Raw genomic sequence first — 22,495 nt, 5'->3', positions numbered from 1 at the left:
ACATTATTTGGCATACAGTAAGCACAAATGCATACTGAATAAACGTGACCCTATAAGATTAATTCCAAAGTCTAATCTGACACTCCAAGTATTTCAAAATCTAGCTGGGGGGAAGGAGCTTGAGTTTTCTTCAGGGATGCTGACTACATACATGCTGTCCATGCTCCAGTAGATGGCCCTACACCTACGCATGCACTGGTAGCACATAACGTGGTTTAAAAAAAATGCATGAATATAGGCGGGGTATAGTTCTGGGAGGGGTTGGAGAATAGTGAATTTGATCAAACTACACTGTATAACACCTATAAATAGCCAAAGAAAACATTTAAAAATACTTTAAAAATGTGTTACAATGTCTATTCAGACACCTTCTACTTCACTTTCGAACATTCCACTTCCAGATTCCTGTACTCTGACCACTTGCCCTTTTCATTCTCGATGTAGGGTATTGCTTCCGTGAAATCTCAAATTTCTCTGGAAAACTCTTAGCTTTAAAAACATATTTACACCTTCTGTGTTCAGATTTCGCTTATTATCTCTGTGTTGTGACAGCTCTCACTACACTGTATTTACAATGTATTTCACTCTCTCCTTCACAAAGGCAACAACTTGCTTTTATTTTCTTTGCCTCTTCAGTGCAGCCCTCAGCAAACATTTCATTGACTGGCAAAGCCGGTTTCCTGTTTTGAAGAGTCCCCTTTCTCTAGTTCACCTCAGCCCCCCCACTCCCCCCCTCAGACCCAGGATTTTCAGTTCCAGTCTATTTACATTTCAATGTCAAGCTACAAATCCTTAGTTAGCATCTAGAACGCTTGACATCTTGGAAGCTAAATTACCTACAGTTTTTCTCCAGCCCATGGCATTCTGTAATAAATGATTCTTTAATTTGTTGAGGGGGTGGGGGTGGGGGGGTAGGCGTGAGGCCTGAATCCGGGTCTCGTGATAAAAGGTATGTTTTTCATCTTCCTAGTTGCTTTCGAGAAAAATTTCCCCATTTTGCGGCAAATTTGTTAGGACAAATATCTTCATTCCTTTGCTTATAATCTTTGACATAATTATCAGTGACATATTGATTTAAAGTGCCGCTACAGGAACTGGAACAGAAATGCTTTGCTTGGCCTTCTGGGAGTTGTAGTTCTAGAGGCACCCTGGCTGCCTGGCTGGCCCCGGAACTGAGAACTACAGCTCCCAGGCCTTCTCTAAGCCCTTACCATACAGGCTCAAAGCCACAAACCAGTAGGAGGTGGCTGTATTGTATCTATTGTATCCCTTGGCTGGTGCATTTTTTTTTTTAAATAATTCTCTGGACGTGAAATTGAGAGCTTAAAGCATGGCAGATGAGCAAGAAATCATGTGCAAATTGGAAAGCATTAAAGAGATCAGGTAAGCCCGTCACTGCTTAATGCAGCATCTTTTCCACTCTCCTCGATCACCCCTCCCTTCCCGGGCATCCCTGGGAGCAAGGAGAACTGTTTTGTTGTTTTGTTTTCTTTTTGGTGGAAACTATCTGTTGTTGGGCTACTTGCAAAGGGAATCGGGAGCGGGAAGGGGGCCCATTCATCACAGACTTAAGGATAAGGTGAAGAATGAAGGGGCTGGGGTAAATTGAAATCAAGTTTAGAGGAGGTAGTTGGTGGAAATTGTGTGTGTGTGTGTGTGTGTGTGTGTGTGTGTGTGTGTGTGGTGTGCCAGGCAGAGTGTAGAAGGAAAGAAGGGGAGATGGCGATGTCTTTCTACATATAGCTGAGATAGAATAGAGGTAGAGGGAGACACCAGGTCACAACTAACTGTATTCTTTTTGATATTCTTTTTGTTAAGAAGAAGCCTGTCTTTGCTTCTTGCTTTATAAAAGTTGAGAATGAGTTTTCCTTCAGCTTCATGACCCACAGCTTGAGAAAGCCTTTTGAAAGCCAAGTTTAGCTGGCCAGTCCATTCAGTTTGCAACTTTGCTGTGGCTGGAGTCTGGGGATGCTGATGAACCTGGCGAGTGTGGAGTGTGCTGCTCTTGTTTTCCTGTAACTCTTTCACCACCTTCCCCCTGTTCTGGGGTTGAAAGGGGGTTGTAAACTATTGGGATGTGAACAAGAGCTGGAGATCTGGAATCGTCACACCTCCAACAGGTTTCTCAGCAAACAAGTTTTGATATTTCAGTGTTAGTCCTGCCAAGAAAACAATAGTAACTCAAATGCTGACTATGTTGACCTCCACTGCTCTGCCCAACTCCCTGAATCTGCAGTGTTTTTCAGACATATGGAGAAAAAAAAAAAAAGAAATAGGGACATAGAGTGTATCTTTTCTGAGAAATTAGGCCATGTAGTTTAACCCTGACAAATTTGACAAGATTTAACTTCTGTGGTATCTCTGTAGGATCCACACATGGTTATGGTAGTGAAGAATCTTGGTTTCTTCTTCTTGTTGGAGGGATTATGGTTTTTTTTTTCCTTTTTTAAAGTAAGGAGATGATCATTTATTGAACCCCTGTTATGCCAGTCCCGTTCCTCTCCCATTTCAACCCATTTTTGGAAGTGCCATGTGACCTTTGTCATAGGTGAGAAAATGGAGGTTCAGAGAATTTGAGTGAGTTCTTATATTCATGAAGTTTAACATTGTTACATTTGGACAGGAATTGAGGCTCTGTTCTCAGTTTCCCATTGAATGTCTGCTGCTGTCTTTTTCTACAAAGTCATCAGGAGATAGGAAATGCGATTCTTGGGTGCAGAGGAATGCTAAGGGTAAAGCTAATAAAAAGCTTATGTCTTTGAATAGAAAGTCTAACTTCAGTCTTCTCTTCATGGACTTTAAAATAAGTTTATCTTATCCCCAGAAATGGACTATTTGGGATCAAGGGCATTAATCCCCAGTGAAAATAGACCCCATTTAGTAGAGAGCAAGTCAGGAGCCACGACTTCTTTTTTCTCTTTCTCTTTTTAATAGGATATATTATATTTACATTTCAAATGTTATTCCCTTTCCTTGTTTCCCCTCCATAACCCCCCTATCCCATCCCCCTCCTCCTGCTTCTATGAGGGTGCTCACTGACCCACCCTCTCCCACCTCCCTGCCCTGACACTCCCCTACACTGAGGAATTGAACCTTAGCAGGACCAAGGGCTTCTCCTCCCAATGATGGTCAACAAGGCCATCCTCTGTTATGTGTGCAGCTGGAGCCATGGGTCCCTCCATATGTACTTTCTGGATAGTAGTTCAGTCCCTGGGAGCTCTGGTTGGTTGGTATTGTTGTTCTTATGAGGTTGCAAACCCCTTCAGCTCCTTCAGTCCTGTCTCTAACTCCTTTTCTCAACCAGTAGAAGGGGAGATTCAGAGAGAAGGCTGAAATTCCACTCCAATAACATTGGCGTACCACTTGGTTGTCAAGAAAGATCCAGTGTAAAAACTAGATTTCTGCTGAGACGATCAGAAGACCTACTAAGACAAAAGATTTATGTAAGATCCAGAATATCCAACTTTTATCGAAAAATTTCTCACTCTACCAAAGACTTTGAGAACAAAAAAATGTACAGATATCAATATTAATAAATGACATATTCAGAATAATATAACACGAGTTTTAAAATATACATCACGAAAATGCCTCTGTAAGCAACTGCAACCCTGGGAACATATACAAATACAAAAATCACAATGCAGAGAGACTTTGGATTTTTAAAGAGTGTTGGAAATGTTAAGAACTACAGAGACTTTTGGAGTTGGAGTAAATGCCAATTTGTATTATGTTATTGTCATGAATCTATGAAAGCCAGGAAGTACAATGTGTTGGTTTAAGTATGGAGGTTCTCAATAGGCTTAGATATTTGAATCTTGGTTTTCAGTTAGTGGTGCTGTTTGGAGAAATAGTATAACATTTCTAGAGGAAGTGCTTTGCTGGAGTAGCAGGTTCAGGGAGTGGACATTACCAATTGCTCTCTCTGGTTCCTGTTTGAGGTTGAAGATGCTTCTTACTTTCCTGTTCTTACTGCCTGAAAGCTATGAACTTCCCTTCTGAAACCATAAATCCAAACAAACTCTTCCTTAAGTTAAAAAAAATCACAGCAAATAGGCAAGTACCAACAGCAAGAAAAACAAAAGAAGATGCCAAAGGGGATCTTTAAAACAACCTAAAAATTCAACAGATAGGTTCAACAGTAAGGCAACAAAGACATAAAAAAAATGAGTCAGCTTAATACTAAAGCAGGAGAAATCACTGTGACATTATTACTAAGGTTTAAAAATTGTCACAGGAGAGGAGAAACAGTACAAAAGGAATAAATAGTTTGAAAAAATAAGGACTAATATTGTTCCTTACTGAAGAAAAACAACTTCCAGATTCAAGAAGCTAATCGAATGGTAATAAATTCAACTAAATATACTTCAATGAATATTATAATCAAAGTTCAGGAAAAGTAGGAAAAAGAGAAAAGCTTTAAAGAATAGCAGGTGAAAGTAGAAATCTTGTCTGTCTGTCTGTCTGTCTATCTATCTATCTATCTATCTATCTATCTATCTATCTATCTATCTATCTATCTATCTACTTATCTATCAGGAGGGGAAGTTCCTTAACAGAACAAAAATATCAAGGACTTAGAAAGAGACAAAACTTGTTCAAGAACTGAAGGAAAAGAACTGCTGCCAATGTAGAATTCTATGTGCAGTGATAATATTGTATTTCAGGATAGAAGATATTCTCAAATGATGTAATTGTCAGCAGAGGTACTGTGGAAGGATGACAAAACATTTAAAATAGAGAAAAAACAATTTTGCAACACCAGGAAGCACAGCAGTACCAAGCAAAAATATGATAGACATGGCTTTACTTTTTTTTTTTTTTTGAGTTTTCTTAACTATGTTTGGTGATTGAAGGAAGTTTTTGTTTCTTAATTTTCTTTTTTATTATCATATATTAATGCATAAAAACAGTGACATTCCACATATGTATATTCTGTATGTCTGCACTTCTATAGATACATATGTATGGGAGCTACAAGGAAGGAACCAGCAAAGATGGAAAAAGAGCTGGAGAAAGGAGCTAGCATTTGTTAAGTACTTAGTAATTTAAAAGTTCTTGGTTCATTTAGCCATTAACTTTTCCAATGTAAATATTTATCCACATTTTTACCTAAGGGTACAGCTTTGGTGAGATTAGGCTACCTATGGGTGCTTACATAGCCTCCATTCACATGGTACATGCATACAGTGTCATTGTCAAGTGTCCCTATAAATGCTGAGAACCCAACTAGCATTCCATTAATCACAGTTTACAACTGTTCTGAATTATAACTGCCATTTAAAAAAATTATTTATTTGTTTATATGAGTACACTGTAGCTGTCTTCAGACACAGCAGAAGAGAGCATCAGATCCCATTACAGATGGTTGTGAGTCACCATGTGGTTGCTGGGAATTGAACTCAGGACCTCTGGAAGAACAGTCAGTGCTCTTAACCACTGAGCCATCTCTCCAGCCTGATTGCCATTATTTTAAAAGTCCCATTAAAAGAGCAATGCATTTTATTAAACCCTTAATATTCTTGGACTATAGTAGCAGTGATAGTGGTATTTTTCCCTAATAAAGCCACACTCTCTCCATCTCTCTCTCTCTCTCTCTCTCTCTCTCTCTCTCTCTCTCTCTCTCTCTCTCTCTCTCTCTCTCACACACACACACACACACACACACACACACACACACACACACACACACAGAGAGAGAGAGAGAGAGAGAGAGAGAGAGAGAGAGATTTCTTTGTAAAAAGAAAGCCTCATTTTAGACATAGCATGTGCTGCTGTGAAGAAATTTTCTGTGCATTTTTTCACCATGTACACTCCATAGATCCATGGCTCCATATATCATCTCCCAAACCTTTAGCCTCTACATAACATCTCTTTCCCAACTTCAGCACTCCATGTATACCACAGTCTACTGACCTTGCACATCTGGTTGTTCTACAAATTAAGCTAATTTTGGCCAACTCTTTATAACTTGATGGCTTCCCACTGCTATTGAGCAACACTCTTGCAAACTCTTTTTAATGTTGTCATTCTTGTTATAGTTGCCTCGGACTGAAATCTAAAAGACAGCGTTGACTTTCTATTTCTGCCTTCAACATTTCGCTCAAATTTCTGTCCTATTCTCCGCCTCCACACTTACTGCCCATTTTAGGCCTTCATCATCATTACCCTGAATATTTGTGTTCATTTCAACCTACAGGATTATTTTCCCATTTCTAGTCTTTCCTCTGTCTTTAATTCAATGCATGTTGCCATGAGAACAACCTCCCTAAAATATGCAAGATCTTTTCCCCCCTCAGACACCCCAGGTATATCACAGACTATTGTCCCCTAGTGGTTTGGCTTGCATATAGCTTTAATCAGTTGCTAATAGCATTTTTATTTTCTATTTAAAAGATAAATTACGAATATTCATTGCTTAATAAGTGGTAGGCATACCTTTTGGCATTTTTTGGCTTGTTTACTGTGTGTGTGTGTGTGTGTGTGTGTGTGTGTGTTTGCTCATGATGTGAAATTCATTGTTTCCTAAGTCATTTATGCTGTCTATTTGTGGGACATACATTTGCCTATCATTGATACTATGACATTCATAACTGCAGTATATTGCCACATCCAGGCTCACCATTCCCATCTTACCTATGACTACTCCTTACTTCCATTCTATCCTTTAGCAATATAGACATTCATTTCTAGTTCATACCTTTCAGTCCTCTAGTATTTTGCCTGCATAGATCTTTCATGCAAGACTGTTTTTTCCTCATTCTGTCTCTAAATTCTTTTCATGTTTTTTCAAGGAAGACCTAAATGAAATGCTACCTTTTATTCCAAACTTTTTCTAATGCTCCAGATCAAAGGAATCAGTCTGCCTATGCTACAAGGGGATCTATTATGGTGTTCAAGATAGCCTGCTTTATGATGCAACTTTTGTTTTACCTGTGTTCTGTCTTAATTGGGGTTTCTATTACTATGATAAAACACCAAGATCAAAAGCAATTTGGGAAAGGGTTGATTTTGCCCACACTTATAAGTAACAGTCCATCACTAATGTAATACAGGGCAGGACCTCAAATTGGGCAGGAATCTGGGGGCAGGAACTGGGGGAGACCATGGAGAGGTGCTGCTTATTGCATTTCTCTCAAGGACTATTCAAACTGCTTTCTTATAGCACCTGAGACCAACAGCCCAGGGGTGGCCCTATACAACATACACATTGCTCGCTGCTTGCTTGCTCTCTCTGTATCTCTCTGTTTGTGACTGCCTTTGTCTTCCTCTCTTTCCAACCCTCTCTCTTATTACCCTTCAGCTATGTTCTAGTAATCTCAATATTCAATTTGATAACTGTTTCAGCTCCAAGGTTCCAACTAGACCAAGTCCACGACAGCCCCAGCTTGGGCCTCTGAGACTTAAAATCAAGCCCAACAGTGGTGACCACAGGACAAAGAACAGAAAGAAGCCAGAATTTAGTGCTGAGCTGCAACAGTCTTTAAATTATGCTATTTTGTTTTTCTCTTAGTAGCTGTATTTTTCCCCCAGATAATCCAATTAACTTTATCCCTCCGTATTTGAAGAATGTTCTTACCTGACTGGGTAAAGCTGGGAAGCTGACTTTTCTTCATTCATCCAGCATCATTCATAGAACATGTGCATTGAACCATATACACAGAGCTGGGATATTGAGTGGAGGCTTTTCACTTAGATTGAATTAGATCTGATATGAGGGATATACTGATTGCCATTTCTTCTTTTTCCCAAGTTTCTGACTTAAATATCCCATGGAACACTTAACTAACCTTTTTGTTTCTCATGCAGGCACTGATAGAATTCGTTGTCAAGGATCCTCTTTTTTCTGTTTCCCCTACTTCAGCAAATGCCTCTACCAATCTGGAAGTCCTTTGTTGTTCTCGACTCTGTGATAACTCACATCCAGATCTTTACCACACTGTGCTCAAACTTCAATATGCATAATGTTGCACCTAGAGGCCTGCTGAATTATAGACTGCTCAACTCATCTGACTTAGATATTGAGTCAAGACTGAGATTGAATATTTCTAACAGGTTCCCAAGTGATACTGTTGATTTTGTCCAGTTCTTGAAGAACCACTAAGTACATTAATAAGGTCCATTATACCACATTGTACAATCTTGTCTGACTTTTGGTGCTGAAACAGTTATCAAATTGAGGACTGAGGTTGCTAGAGCAGTAGCTGAAGGATGATAAGAGAGGGCAGGGAAGAGAGGAAGAGGAAGAGAGTCACAGACAGAGCGAGACAGAGCAGGCAGAGAGAGAATATAAGTGCTGTACATTGAACCATTAACATATGATCTGAGACTATTCTTTCCATTGGCCCATTTCTATTCACTTGGTTATCCCATCCCTATGTCCTATAGGTTCTAGATATCCTACTCCACTTTTGAGTGAGCACTGGTTTTGAGTTGGTATGAAGTTTGTCACGTTTCTGCAAGTAATGGATAATCCATATCCCTAACAAATGCTTTTCTTCCTTCCTTCCTTCCTTCCTTCCTTCCTTCCTTCCTTCCTTCATTCCTTCCTTCCTTAGTTCTTCCTTCCTTTCTTGAAAAGCATTTCTGAAAGCATTTCTTTCTTCTGTATCTGTATCTGAGGAAGTTATAGTTTAGGGAGATGAGGAATCTAATTTTAAAAGTTTTGTGTAAGGTTTTGTTTCTTTATACATTCCTCAAGCGAGTAGCACCCTGCAGTTTTCCTGCTATGCACTAGCCTTAACAGCTGTACTTTAGTCTTTTGGGAGTGTCCCTTTAGGAAATTCCTTTAAGGACTTGGACGGTTTCTTCAACTGTAGGGTCAACTAGTCCAAAGACGTCTCACATAGTCCTCCAGTCCCTCTGTACAAGCTATACCAACTCTTACTTTTCATATAGAATATTCACAATTCCAAAACCTCTCATGGTATTCCTTATTTCACCTTGAAAATTAGTGAATCAACCACAACCAGAACTCACCCCACTGGCTCATGTTTCATGAGCTTACACGTGGGAAGATGACTGGGTTCATAGGTACTAGGTTTTCTACTTCCTGCATATATGCCTTGGGCAACTCACTTTAGTTATTTGTCTCAAAAGTTTGTCTTTAAAAATGAAACTCAACAAATGCGTGAGGATGTTGTCAGCATGGCATTTCATAGCATATAAAGTTCCTCAAGCAGTTGCCAGAATATAGTAGGCTCTACAAATTTGATACCTATTATGATTAATCAAAGCTTGTTATAAAATAACACATTTTATACTGCTGGGGATAGAACCCTGGGGCTCATATATATTAGGCAAGCACTCTATCACTATCTATCAAAAGCAATGCAGTTCTTAACACATGCTTTTTTTTTTCTAACAACATGAGTTTCTGCCATGTCATTTGTGTTGTGTTTTTCTTCTTTATTTAATTCCTGGAAATTAAAAAAAAAACTTTCTTGATTTTTGTCTTCAGCCCATCAGTAAAGTGTGTTTTAATATACCCAAGATTGCTGCTTTGTTTGCTGCTGACTTCGAGCTTTATTGCATTGTAGTCATAGGCTCTGCGGAGATATTCATTTTCTCTTTATTTGTTAAGATCTTTTTGTTTCCCAGTATGTGGTCTTTTTGGGGGAAGCTTCCATGGGCTATTGAGTAAAGTGTATATTCTTCAGTGTTTGTGTAAAATATTCTGTGGCAGTCTGTTAGGCCTATTTGATGTATGATGCCACTGAATTCTGGTGTATTTCTGTTTATATTTTGTCTTATGTTCTGTCTATTAGAGGAAATGAGGCACTAAAGTTATCTACTATTCCTGAGTTACATTTATTCTTTGTTTATGAGCACAGACATTATCTTTTTGTGAAACTGGATACACAATAGTTTGGTACATATATGTGTTATCTTCTTGATTAATTGTTCCCTTGATAAAAAATTAAAATATTTTTGCATATATTTTTGAGATTATAATATAATTACATAATCCCCCCTTCCCTATTCTTCCCCTAACTCCTTTCATGATCCTGCCCTTGCTCTCATTCAAATTCAGGGCCCATTTTCTTTAATTGTTGTTACATTTTATATACAAATGTATCTTACATGTATGTGTGTGTGTGTGTGTGTGTTTTAAGCATATAACTAGAACTTTCTCATTCTCTATGTTACATATATATATATATATATATATATATATATATATATATATATGTATATATATGATTTCAGGGGTGCCTATTTGCTATTAGATAATCCACTGGAGAGCTCTTTTTTGAGGAGGGTTATTTCTTCCCTTCTCAGCATCCTTTCACTGCCTATAGTCCTTTGTCTAGAAATTGTGAGCTTTCCCCCCATTCATGTTGCACATCTATTGGAGTCCTCCTTGTTCAGGACATGTTTTAGCAGCCATCTTTGTGAGACTTCATGTGAGAGTAACTGTTATTCTCCTATCATAATTGCCATCTCGAAGGCTCACTGCCTCCCTCTGCTAACCTAGGCCTAGTCCTGGAAGCTTCTAGCCTCTGTACAATTTTATCTATGTCTAGAATGTTTGTCACCTCTGAGACTTACCGATAATTAAGTTCACCCTTTCTTGTTCTTTCTGAGCTCTGGTTGGCTATCAGTGGATCTGGATTTAAAACTCTTAGCTACTTCTCCAGGGCCTGTCTGCTTTTTACCAAAATAATAATGGACTAACCTTCTGAAACAGTAAGCAAGCTCCCAATTAAATGCATCCTTTGATGAGAGTTACTATGGCAAATCTAAATGAAATTACCAAATAACAGGGGGATCAAAGGCCCAACTAGATGTCTCTTGTCACTAAATGAAGCTTCCAGTACCAGGAATTAGTTATAGTTAATTGAATTGCTGGCTAAAGAGGTCTCATGGGAACTCCCAAACAAACAACCCTGGCTATTGCCAAGGCTATCGAATGTTCTCTACAAACTGGCAACAAGGCCATATTACTGAAGATAATGCCTAGACAACTCATTGAATATGAAGAAGTTGAGCTAGTTCCTACCTAGAGCCTTCACCCCTATAGGTTAGCATTCATGGTATAGAAAGTTACTCTCCGGGCTGGAGAGATGGCTCAGTGGTTAAGAGCACTCACTGACTGCTCTTCCAGAGGTCCTGAGTTCAATTCCCAGCAACCACATGGTGGCTCACAACCATCTGTAATAAGATTTGATGCCCTCTTCTTGTGTGTTTGAAGACAGCTACAGTGCACTATATATAATAAATAAATAAATCTTAAAAAAAAGAAAAGAAAGTTAATCTCCATATAGAAAGATATAAACGCCAACCCAGGTATAAACCCACTGATCTACAATGTTGTTCTGCCTGCAAGATATTCTAGTGCAATAGTGGCACAAAGCTTGTGGGAGTAACCAAGCAATATCCAATTTGACTTAAGGACTGCACTCATCCTCAGTGCTGTTCAGATGGTGAAGATCCTAAGATGTTCAGGAACCTAGGCTAAAACGAAATATCACTGTCCTGCTAAAGGAATGTAACAATAAAACAATTCCTAACGGCATCCTGTTATACTCATACATCAGTGTTTTGTTCATCTAACATTAGAGAGACTTTGGGGACCATTTAGCTCTAAACAGGATATCTCCATCAAATCCCTCTTCTCAGCACTCATGGAACCCTGTGTACAGAAAGAGTGTAGGAACCAGAAGAGATGGAGCCCACCAGGAAACGAAAGCCTTGTAAACACAAAAGGAAAGATGCATATATGAACTGACAGAGACTGAGGCAGCATGGTATATTTTCTTCAGTGTATCTTTTTGGCATTTTTGTTGAATATTAAATCCATCTGTAGTATGTGTAGTTATGGCTGTAGTTATGTGTACTTACGTTCAGGTCTTCATTTTTTTTCCAGTGGTATATGTGTCTACTTTGTGATATTACCATGTAGTTTTAAAAAATTATTGTTATTATTTTGGCTCTGATACTGATATATTGAGACCTGGAGTGGTAATCCCCCCAGCATTCCTCATGATTGTTTTGGTACCATTCTATTTGTAAGGCTTTCCCTTGAGTTTCCTAGCTTGTTACTGATTTTTTAAATTCCATTTTCATATCATCTTAAGTGCTCTTCAGTCTTTCTCTTTATTGAATTGCATTTTTAAATCCTACAATTTTTTGTCATTTTATTCAGCCTTATGTTCTTTTTGAATTAATTCTCTTTTATGTTCACTGAGCTACTTGTTTCTCTTTTCTAAAAACTCCTTGAATTCTTTATTGAAGTTTATGATTAAGTTCTGTATCTTGGGATTAACCCAAGTAATTATTCTTACATAGTGTTTTGCACTAAGAATTGGGCACATGGACTTTTTGTGTTTGATGTGGACACAGCACATTTGGTTAGTGTTGTGGTAATTATTAAAAATGTATCTAGGGCTACCGGTCCCACGAGTTCTTACTTTGCGTGTGGGATCTGCTCCAGCCACCAAGCTGGATCTTCTTGGCCAGGCTGTTTCTGTACCATGCAGCCCGAGATACTATGATTCAAGAGCCGCCCACAAGTACTCTCAGACTCAGGCGCCTGTGGGCCACCCTATCCCAGCTGTCTCCCTGCCAGCCTGAAACTTGTTCACATTCCCCACAGCCCAGTAAAATCATGACTCAATAATTAATGATTTAGCAATCATATTTATATGTTAAAATTTCAATCCACAATACATCCACACATTAAGCTTACAACCATTTGACAAAGATGTAAACTGCCCACCTAGACAAGACAAATTGACCTATATTAACCCTTAAAAATATTCATAGCTACCTATCATCAATTAAGATCACCTGGGTCTAAATCCTCTCTCACCAGCTCCAAGTTGATTCTGCCTCCTTCCTCCTCTCACCTCCCTTACAAAAACTTTTCCCCCACCCCACTCTCTACTGTCCAGTCATGTATCACCTTGACATCAACTTACACATCACCCTTTCTGTTTACTTAAAAAAAACTTTTCTCTCAAATGTAAGTGGTGCACAACTATTACCATTTGAAAATCATCTGAATGACTATGTTATCTCAAAGTTAATTGACTTGGGTAGGCTATAAAACTAAATTAGTCTTCAACTCCACCAGAAATCTGAGAATGACCAAATATCTATAAACATAGGAAGCCTAGCATGGCTTCCAGAACTGAGACGGGTTGTAGAGACAAATCTCCACTAGCACAGTCCCCTGTTAGCAACATGTGAGAGCAAGTAAGTCTTCTGCCTTCTCGCCCATGATCAACTAACAGACCTTTGAAATGCAGAAATCTTGAGAGACTGATAATGCTGGCTCCGAAAAGATTATCAGTCGACTATTCTGCAATGTGCCCCTTTCTGGACAGTAGTAGTCTGTAGGTAAAATAGGCAGTTTCTGTCCAATGGCTGTTTAGCCACAAAGTATAACCTCATCTGGAGGTAGAGTTGTTCAATTTCTTCATTAAATTCACCAAAGGGGAACTGTTAGGAGCAGATATGCCTCAACAAAAGATAAATAACAATAAATGTCATAATTTGTGGATTTCTGATGTTGTTGAAAATCATCTATCTATATAAGTAATCTGTACTGTGGTCTGTTAACTATTCTCAGCTATCTCTGATGAGAACATTTCTAAAGTGTCCTAAGGGTGAACTAGGAGCAGTGAATTTGTTAATTGACCCCCCAATTCCTATGTTTAATCAACTCAGAAGTTTGCAAGGACATCGATAGAAGGACTGGGTCCAAACCTTGTTATTGTACTTTAAAAAAATTTGTAACAAATAAGTTCTATACCAATGTAAAGACATGACTTTAGCTTAGTTACCAAAATGAGATTATAGTTGTATAAATTAATCTGGTTAATTCCTCCCTGTTAAATTATGACCATTTCTAAATTCCTCATAAAACAACCTTAGAATAACCATCTTCAACCCCCCCCCACGCCAAGTCCAGGGATTAGGGGCCACAACACTTCATGGGCTTTTTCAAGCTGTATAAGAGCATTGCGATATCCTTGGTGGGGGGGTGTAGAGAAAATGGGGGAGTTGTATGGCCTTAAGAAGGCCACCCAAAGATTGTTGTGGCCTTTGATGTCTGTCTTGACTGGATCTGGCTGAAATTCCCTGAGATCAGGTATCCAAGCAGGCCAGTTCAGCATTCTTATGAGGAGCTTCACCAAAGCTGCACATTCTGCAAATATATAGATCTCAAAACAACACTTTAGCATCAAGATATATTTTTGTTTGATTCTCTTGAATCTAGTTTTTCAGGTGGTCTCTCTCTATCAAATCTGATCCATATAACTCTGGAAGGTATCCAGAAACTAATCATCCCCTTTAAAAGCACAAAGACAAAATCTTTCTTCCAAAATAGTGTGTCCTTTAGTCAGCAACCAGAAAGGCTTGTACCTTGTAGTCTCTCCCAGAGAAATACAAGATACCAGAAAACTCAATATAACACCTATTTTGAAATTTAAAACATTATAAAACAAATGAATAAACTAAAACACTGTATGATCCTATTCTTAGGCTTCTAATAATCTTTTATGTCAGGAAATAAACCCAAAATTCCAGTGGAGCCCACGTACAAAGAATAAGAGTTATTTTGCAGACACATGCTCCAGTATGTTCATAGCAGCCTTATTTGTTTTTCTGATTTTATTGGATATATTTTATTTACATTTCAGAAGCTATCCCCTTTCCCGGATTCCCTTCCATATCCCCTATCCCATCACCCCCTCCCTGCTTCTATGAGGGTGTTCACCCACCCACCCACCCCTTCCCGCTTCTCCACTCTGACATTCACTGACGCTGAGCCTTGGCAGGACCAAGGGCTTTTCCTCCCATCAAGACCATCCTCTGCTACATGTGCAGCTGAAGCCATGGGTCAGTCTGTGTGTGTACTCTTTGGATACTGGTTTAATCCCTGGGAGATCTGGTTGGTTGCTATTGTTGTTCCTATGGGGTTTCAAACCTCTTCAACCTTTTTAATTTTTCCTCTAACCCTCCATTAAGATCCTGTTTTCAGTTCTATGGTTGGCTGCAAGCATCCACCTCTGTATTTGATATGTTCTGGCAGATCCTCTCAGGAGACAGGTGTATCAGGCTCCTGTCAGCATGCACTTCTGGGCTTCAGCAATATCAAATAGAAAAATCTTGGCTATTATAAATAAGAAACTGGAAAGAACATAGATGTCCTTCAACAGAGAAATGGATACAGAAAGTGTGGTACATTTACACAATGGAGTACTACTCAGCTTTAAAAACAATGACTTAGTGAAATTCTTAGGCAAATGGATGGAAATTGAAGCTATCATCCTGAGTGAGGTAACCCAACCCCCCAAAACACCCATGGTATACACTCACTGATAAGTGGATATTAGCTCAAAAGCTCAGAATATCCAAGATATAATCCACAGACCACATGAAGCTCAAGAAGAAGGAAGACCAAAGTGTGGATGCTTCAGTCCTTCTTAAAAGGGGGAGCAAACTATTCATAGGAGGAAATACAGAGACAAGGTGTAGAGCAGATACTCAAAGAAAGGCCATCCAGAGACTGCCCTACCTGGAGATCCAACCCATTTACAGCCACCGAGCCCAGACAATATTGTGGATGCCAAGAAGTACATACTGACTGGTGCTTGATATGCCTGTCTCCTGAGAGGCTCTCCCAGACCCTGAGAAGTACAGAGTCAGATGACCTCAACTAACCATTGGACTGAGATCAGGGTCCCAAATGGAGGAGTTAGAAAAAGGACTAAAGGAGCTGAAGGGAAGAACAACAATATCAACCAATCAGACCCACCAGTGTTCCAGAGACTAAACCACCAATCAAAGAGTACACAAGGAGGAACCCTTGATAACATTTGAAATGTAAGAAAAGAAAATATCCAATAAATAGTGATTGCATTAAAAATGACATATGCTAATGAAGCTACTTTAAATTAATTTTGTACCTGGTAAAATGCCTTACATAATATACTACTTGTAAGCTCTTCGTAACAAATTGTGGACACCATGGTGGTGAAGAAGATAACTATGACTGGAAGCATTTGGCATAGAGGGAAGTGTACTTTCATTTGTTGACTGCTCATCATGTGCCACATATCTTGGGAACTTACATGTGTTAACTCATTTAATTGTTGCCATGTGACATATGAAGTATGCTGTGTTATTTCCATATTAGGACTGAGTAAGACAAAGCTGAGAGAAATAAGGTAGTCAGATAAACTCACTTGATATTTAAAAACTTAAATATCCCTTTTAGCTTAGGATAAAGGACTTAATTCAACCCAACATGACATCTGCTGGGTGTTGATCTCTTCCAGAAATCCCTAGATGCATCTAGGACCCCTCTCCCTCTTTCAGTAGTTGGTTCAGCAATGATAATCTGTCTTTGGTTATTCCTTAATGTGTTGTATCCTTCTGATCTAGGACCTTTCTTCATCCATATTCATAACCTTGACTGCCTTCCTCTCTCTCTCTGTACTCACTGACAAAGGACAAGTGTTCAATAAATACTTGTTTGTGTGTGTGTGTGTGTGTGTGTGTATGTGTGTGTGTGCTTCTGTGCACACGCACAGGCATGCACACACATGAACAAACTACTTACTGCATATTGATCAAATATAGTTAAATGTGACTTTGATAGTTATGTAAAATCTAGTAAAGGGCAGAACCAGCATGTATCCCCAGGTAAGAGTTTAAAGTATATGTTTCTTCATGATGTGTCTCTGCCTACATAAATAGGTTCTTGACTCAGCACTCACTCCATTGGCTACATGAATCAAAATAAGATGCCACTCTGAATATCCATTTCTCATCTCTAAAATTTGAGTAGAAATAGACAGCTCCAGGTATTCTGCATGTAATCTTGAAGAGGCTGACAATAGAATTCTAAACAGGAAGGGGTCTAAATAGACAATTTTCCAATAAAACTAAATATTGTTCTCCTGTAAGGCAGGTTAACAGCTGCATCAATAATTCTACATATGCCTGGCAACTTGTCTTAAAAGTAATGTAGTGTAGTGTGTGATATGCAGGCATTGTAACTTTTGCAACATTATGTTAATATCCCCAACACAAGCAACACAAGGGGAAATTTTTATATTAGTCAGCTGTGCTGTATATTATAAGAGCCATTAGCCACAAGTTAAAATTAAATTCATTAAAATTAAATACAAAATTTAACTCAGCCCATTACTTTTATAATTGCCACACTTCATGTGCATTGGCTGTCTCTGAGTGTGAGAGGAAGGGTTAGAAAAATGACTCAGAAAGAAAATGCTAATTCTGATTTCCATGTCTTCCCTCCTCCACTCTCCATTCTCCTACTGGCCTGTTTCCTACTCTTGAGAAATTTCAGGAACAAGACTCTGCAGATGGAAAAGATCAAGGCCCGTTTGAAGGCTGAGTTCGAGGCTCTGGAGTCTGAAGAGAGGCACCTGAAAGAATACAAACAGGAGATGGATCTCCTGCTACAGGAGAAGATGGCCCATGTGGAGGAACTCCGACTGATCCATGCTGATATTAATGTGGTATGTGACTAGTTGCAGCCTACCTCTGTGCCCATTAAGGATGAGGAAGTAGAGAATCTTGTTACTTTTCATTTACATGTGACCATAGCCACTTCAGAGAAGGTTACTGTTATCAAGTTACTATGATATAGAAAGATTCCAGGAATTCTGAGGTCAGCTTTTTCTTTGTCACTGACAGACCCCAATGGACACGTCCTTTATTTCTTGAGTATCATTTTTTCCCCTGTATTATGAAATAGGCTAGTTGACCTTAAAGGTTTCATTAAGTTCTGACATGTTCACATCTGGAAGGCTTCAACTTAAGAAGTAGCCAAGGAAAGGTGGACTAGATTCCTGCCTCTTGAGGATAGCTTAAAATTCTTAAAAGCATCTAACCAGACCAAACAAATCATCCCTTTATGTTTATCAAAGTGGGGCTCTCCCATTAGACTGCCATTTGGATACTCTTGGAATATTTGGGAATTAATTTCTAAGCTGAAAAACTTCTCTCGCTTGGAATCATTCACAATGAGTCTGGGCTTCTGTACTGGTTGTTCCTTTGTCAAAAAGTAGAAAGTGTTTAGCTGTCAGTCAGGTCCTTCCTAGTCCTTACAGCCTATGACAGTATCCTTTTTTTTTTCTTTAAATTCACCTTTGATGGAGTTTAGTTTCTATTCCTGGGAAACCCATTTCTATGGAATTACTCATTTCCAGAATATTATCAGGCCTAGAATATTTGAAGCATATATAATTTGTAATAGACCCTTGGGTTTTAATGTCTTAGCACAAACTTCTGAGTCTCCTGTGGGGACCATAGACTTTGCTGCAAGCTAACTGATGATATAGAGCCAATAGAATGAATAATGTGTTTTCAACACAGGACACAGGAATCCAGACCAGTATATCTCAGACTAGGGCACCAGGGTCAGCTGGAGAACCTATTAGAACAGAAATTGTTGAACTTTACTTCAGAGTTTCTAGTTAAATGTTATGGATTTAAAGTGGGCTTGAGAATTTAAAATTATTAGTTCCTAAATGATAATGCTGTGTGTATGTGTATGTGTGTGTGTGTGTTGGGTATTAGGGCAGGGGGCAGGGTGGTAGGGGCAGAAGTGTGGCAACCACATTTTGAAAATAATTGACCCCCCCAGAGCTCCCAGAGACTAAACTGCCAACTGAAGAATACACATGGAGGGGCCCATGGCTCCAGCTGCATATGTAGCAGAGGATGGCTTTGTCTGTAATCAATGGGAGAAGAAACCCTTGGTCCTGCCAAAGCTTGATGCCCCAGTGTAGGGGAATGCCAGGGCAAGAAGGTGGGAGGAAGTGGTTGTCTAGGAGGGGGGAGTACCCTTATAGAAGCAGGGGGAGGGAATGGGATAGGGGCTTTCCAAAGGGGAAACTGGAAAGGAGTTTTGGAATGTAATATTTGGAATGTAAATGAATAAAATATCCAATTAAGAAAAAAGGAAAAAAGTGGAAAAAAAAAAAACAATCGATCTAGGGGAAAAAATGTAACTGGCCTGAAAGATACAAGTCTTCAATTTTTGTGTTGAATATTTTTCCCCTAAGAGGTATTTTCCTGAATAAATCCTTTATTCTCTGAGCGTCATTCAGCTCTCTAACCTCTAAAAACAATGCTGAGGTGAGCTGAATGACCTTTAATGGCAATTCCAGCTATGGGGTATTTATTACTAATTTGAGTAATTTAACTACCATCTTATGAACGTTTAGTCTGTTACTTCCTATATTTAGTGATTTGTGTGAATTTGATCACTGAATTTTTACTAAGACTACATGGGGCATGCACTATTAATCTTTCACTATTATAGTGATGAAGAAACTGAGGCTCCATCAGTTACGTAGAAAAGACAGAGAGAACTTGAACATAGACTGTCTTCCTCTGGAGTCTGTCCTATCATTCATTTAGTTATAAAACCTCTTGAGAACTTTGGGATTTTTTTTTTCTGTTTTTACCCTTCTCTATATTCTAGATGGAAAACACCATTAAACAGTCTGAAAATGACTTAAACAAGCTGCTAGAGTCAACCCGGAGGCTTCATGATGAGTATAAACCACTGAAAGAACACGTGGATGCCCTGCGCATGACATTGGGCCTGCAAAGGCTTCCTGACTTATGTGAGGAGGAAGAGAAACTCTCCTTGGAGTAAGCCGTCTGCTCTCTCATGGGGGGTCATGGATATATACATACAGCCTGGCCTGAAAGTTGGAGTGCATAGTCCTATACTTAAGTCTGTCAGTGGCTAATTCCTTCTATGACCTTGGGCATGTCTGTATGCTGACATTTTATATAAGAAGAATGACGAGATGAAGATTAATAGGTGATTTTTAAAAATGCTTTGTGCAGTTTTTGACAATGTCAGAGTTTTACCTATGCACTGGCATGATGATGGCTTAGGGAGTAAAAGGGCTTTTTATCAAGCCTGGGGACCTGGGTTCTGTTGCTGGAACCCACATGCTAGAAGGAGGGAATGAGCTCCTGCAAGCTGTCCTATGACTTCCACATGTACATGGTAGCATCATGTGCTTGTCTACACACATACACACACACACACACACACACACACACACACACATACACACAAATAAATAAATTTTGATATAACATTAAAAAATTAGTTACTTATGAATTCTAAGAGGTCCCTTTTCAAGTTAGGGTCTAGAGGAGTATATAGAAACCTTTGGAAAGATGAAATGATATACTTCCATGTACTACCAGACCTAGCCTGTTCTTTAATATCAAGACTTGGAGTTAAACATAGGGCCATTTTAGAGAGAGGGAAGGAAGAACGGAGGGAGGGAGGGAGAGACAGAGACAGAGACAGAGACAGAGTCAGAGACAGATGGATCCACCCAATAGAAAGAAATATTTCCTAAAGGTAGACCAGTTTGCCTATAGAAACAGTGAGTTTCTTGTTCCTGGAAATGGATAAGTATAGGGCTGAAAATACATAATAAGAGCATTGAAAATGGCCATCAAATAGGCAATAGGTCTAAATATCTTGCTAACCCTGAGGGTTTTTGATCATCTGCATCTAGCAGAGTTAAGAAGCACCTTTCTAGAGAGGGCTCTAGTACAATTTTTGCTTCCTTAGCATAAAGTGTAAGAGGAGAAAGGTTCTTCTTGCTTTTAGAATGATCTAGCCAATGTATTTCATCCCCAAAGTTACTTTGAGAAGCAGAAAGCAGAATGGCAGACAGAACCTCAAGAACCCCCCATACCTGAATCCCTTGCTGCCGCAGCTGCTGCTGCTCAGCAACTCCAAGTGGCCAGGAAGCAGGACACTCGGCAGACAGCCACCTTCAGGCAGCAGCCTCCACCCATGAAGGTGAGTAAGCTTGCCTGGGCCATGGAGGAATCAAAACATCCCGTAATGAGAGGCTGGTGATATGCTGTTTGAAGTTGTGGCCTTGTTTATTTTAGATCTTACTTAAATAATGTAAGTATTTACAAAGAATTATATTACCCAATGTATACAGTTGACTGGGGCACAGAGAATGGGATGCTATGTTGAATACATGTTTCTTTTGTTGCTATACATTCCCAGAGAGATTAGAATACAGCTTCCTAGGCTCTGTCGAATATAATTTTCTACAGGTTAGGAAGATAACTTTTATACAAAGACATAGTGAAGAGATCTCATTTGCGAGGGATCCAGCAATCAAACGGCAGGTTCTAAGTATATTTGATATTTACATTTGGAAACAAATGCAGAAATAAAATTGGAAATTTTATATACAGAAATTATTTATATTTTATAGAAACATAAATGTTTGTATGACCTTTATGATCACCTTTTCTTCATAATTAATTTGCATTTCTACTAGGCAAAACCTGTTTGTGGGTAATCAATGCAATATCACAGAATCAGAACAATAGTAAATAGTCAAACAGGCATCCTACTAGAGTGGTTGCCCAGTAGACCATAACCTACATATAGAGTCTGACTTGCTCTGTGCTTTCATTGAAAACTTATTGGCACACACATACAAAGCAGGTGACTTGTGTAATGTATCTTAACATAAAATAAAGTTGAATAATTGCAACAGATCACTTCATATGAGAAACGAATACAATTATGAGCCATTACATGGCTTAGGATGTAAAATCATTTACCATGTAAACTTAATGCTCTGAGTTTCATCCCTAAATCCCATGGTGGAAAGAAAGAACTGATTCCCAAAATTTGTTCTAGTAGACAACAGGAAAGTTGCCCTCAGTCACCCACACACGTTCTATGGCATGTGTGCATTCATGGACACACACAGACACACAGACACACACACATACAGATTTTAATGAAAAATATTTTTGAAGCCTAAATATTCACTGTCTTGGTTATTATAGAAAATACTTGCTTATTCATCCCATCCAAGGAAATCAATAGTGCATGTGTATGTTCTGAGATAATGTTCTGATATAATACCGCATAGATATGTAGTTCTTATTTTATTTCCAAGTTTTACATAATTTTTTGCACTCCTGTCTGTGTTATATTCTTTACTCCTAAGTTCTATGGCGTCGAAGAACACTGATCTCTACTAAATCCCACTGAAAATTGTTCCGTATCAATGGAATATTGTTTCTTGGTCCCATGAGTTTCAGCCATCTGAGCCATTGCTTAGAAGAATCTGACTACTGACTTAATTTATTCTGTCTTCCCCCACCAGGCCTGTTTGTCATGTCACCAACAGATTCATCGAAATGCGCCTATATGTCCTCTTTGTAAAGCCAAGAGTCGGTCACGGAACCCCAAAAAGCCAAAACGGAAGCAAGATGAATGAAGAGAAGGTGAAGGGGTAGACTTCTGTTGATCACAACCCCCTCATTGGTCAGAGAGATAGATGTTCTGATTTTTTTTTTAAATATCCCTTCCTTTCCCCTACTGAGTTTTCTATTTAATTTGTTGGAAGAATAACTCCTTTCTCTTTGCTCTTCTTTCTTTCTGCTCTTTGAATTTGTGGTTCAAGAACAGCTGTGCTTTGGGTGCTAA

The 22,495-nt window shown here is 39.0% G+C and overlaps 1 protein-coding gene across 2 annotated transcripts; it reads left to right on the top strand.

Annotated features, from left to right (window-relative positions):
* Nucleotides 1-1,286: 1,286 nt before the first annotated feature.
* ZC4H2 (zinc finger C4H2-type containing) lies at nucleotides 1,287-22,286 on the top strand (the record flags this gene model as incomplete). 2 transcript variants are annotated; one of them, XM_080910827.1, is made up of 5 exons in its annotated part: nucleotides 1,287-1,383; nucleotides 17,330-17,501; nucleotides 19,496-19,647; nucleotides 20,668-20,830; nucleotides 22,173-22,286. In XM_080910827.1, the coding sequence occupies exons 1-5, from the start codon at nucleotides 1,331-1,333 to the stop codon at nucleotides 22,284-22,286; spliced, it is 654 nt and encodes a 217-aa protein (XP_080766953.1). In that variant the 5' UTR covers nucleotides 1,287-1,330. The 2 variants fall into 2 exon arrangements, with proteins under 2 accessions (XP_080766953.1, XP_080766952.1); XM_080910826.1 differs by having other exon boundaries at nucleotides 19,475-19,647.
* Between the last annotated feature and the right edge of the window lie 209 nt (nucleotides 22,287-22,495).

The sequence above is a fragment of the Micromys minutus genome, assembly GCF_963924665.1.
Source record: "Micromys minutus genome assembly, chromosome: X".
Classification (NCBI taxonomy): domain Eukaryota; kingdom Metazoa; phylum Chordata; class Mammalia; order Rodentia; family Muridae; genus Micromys; species Micromys minutus.
Note: the sequence above shows the minus strand (reverse complement) of the source record. Positions and strands in the feature narration are given on the sequence as shown.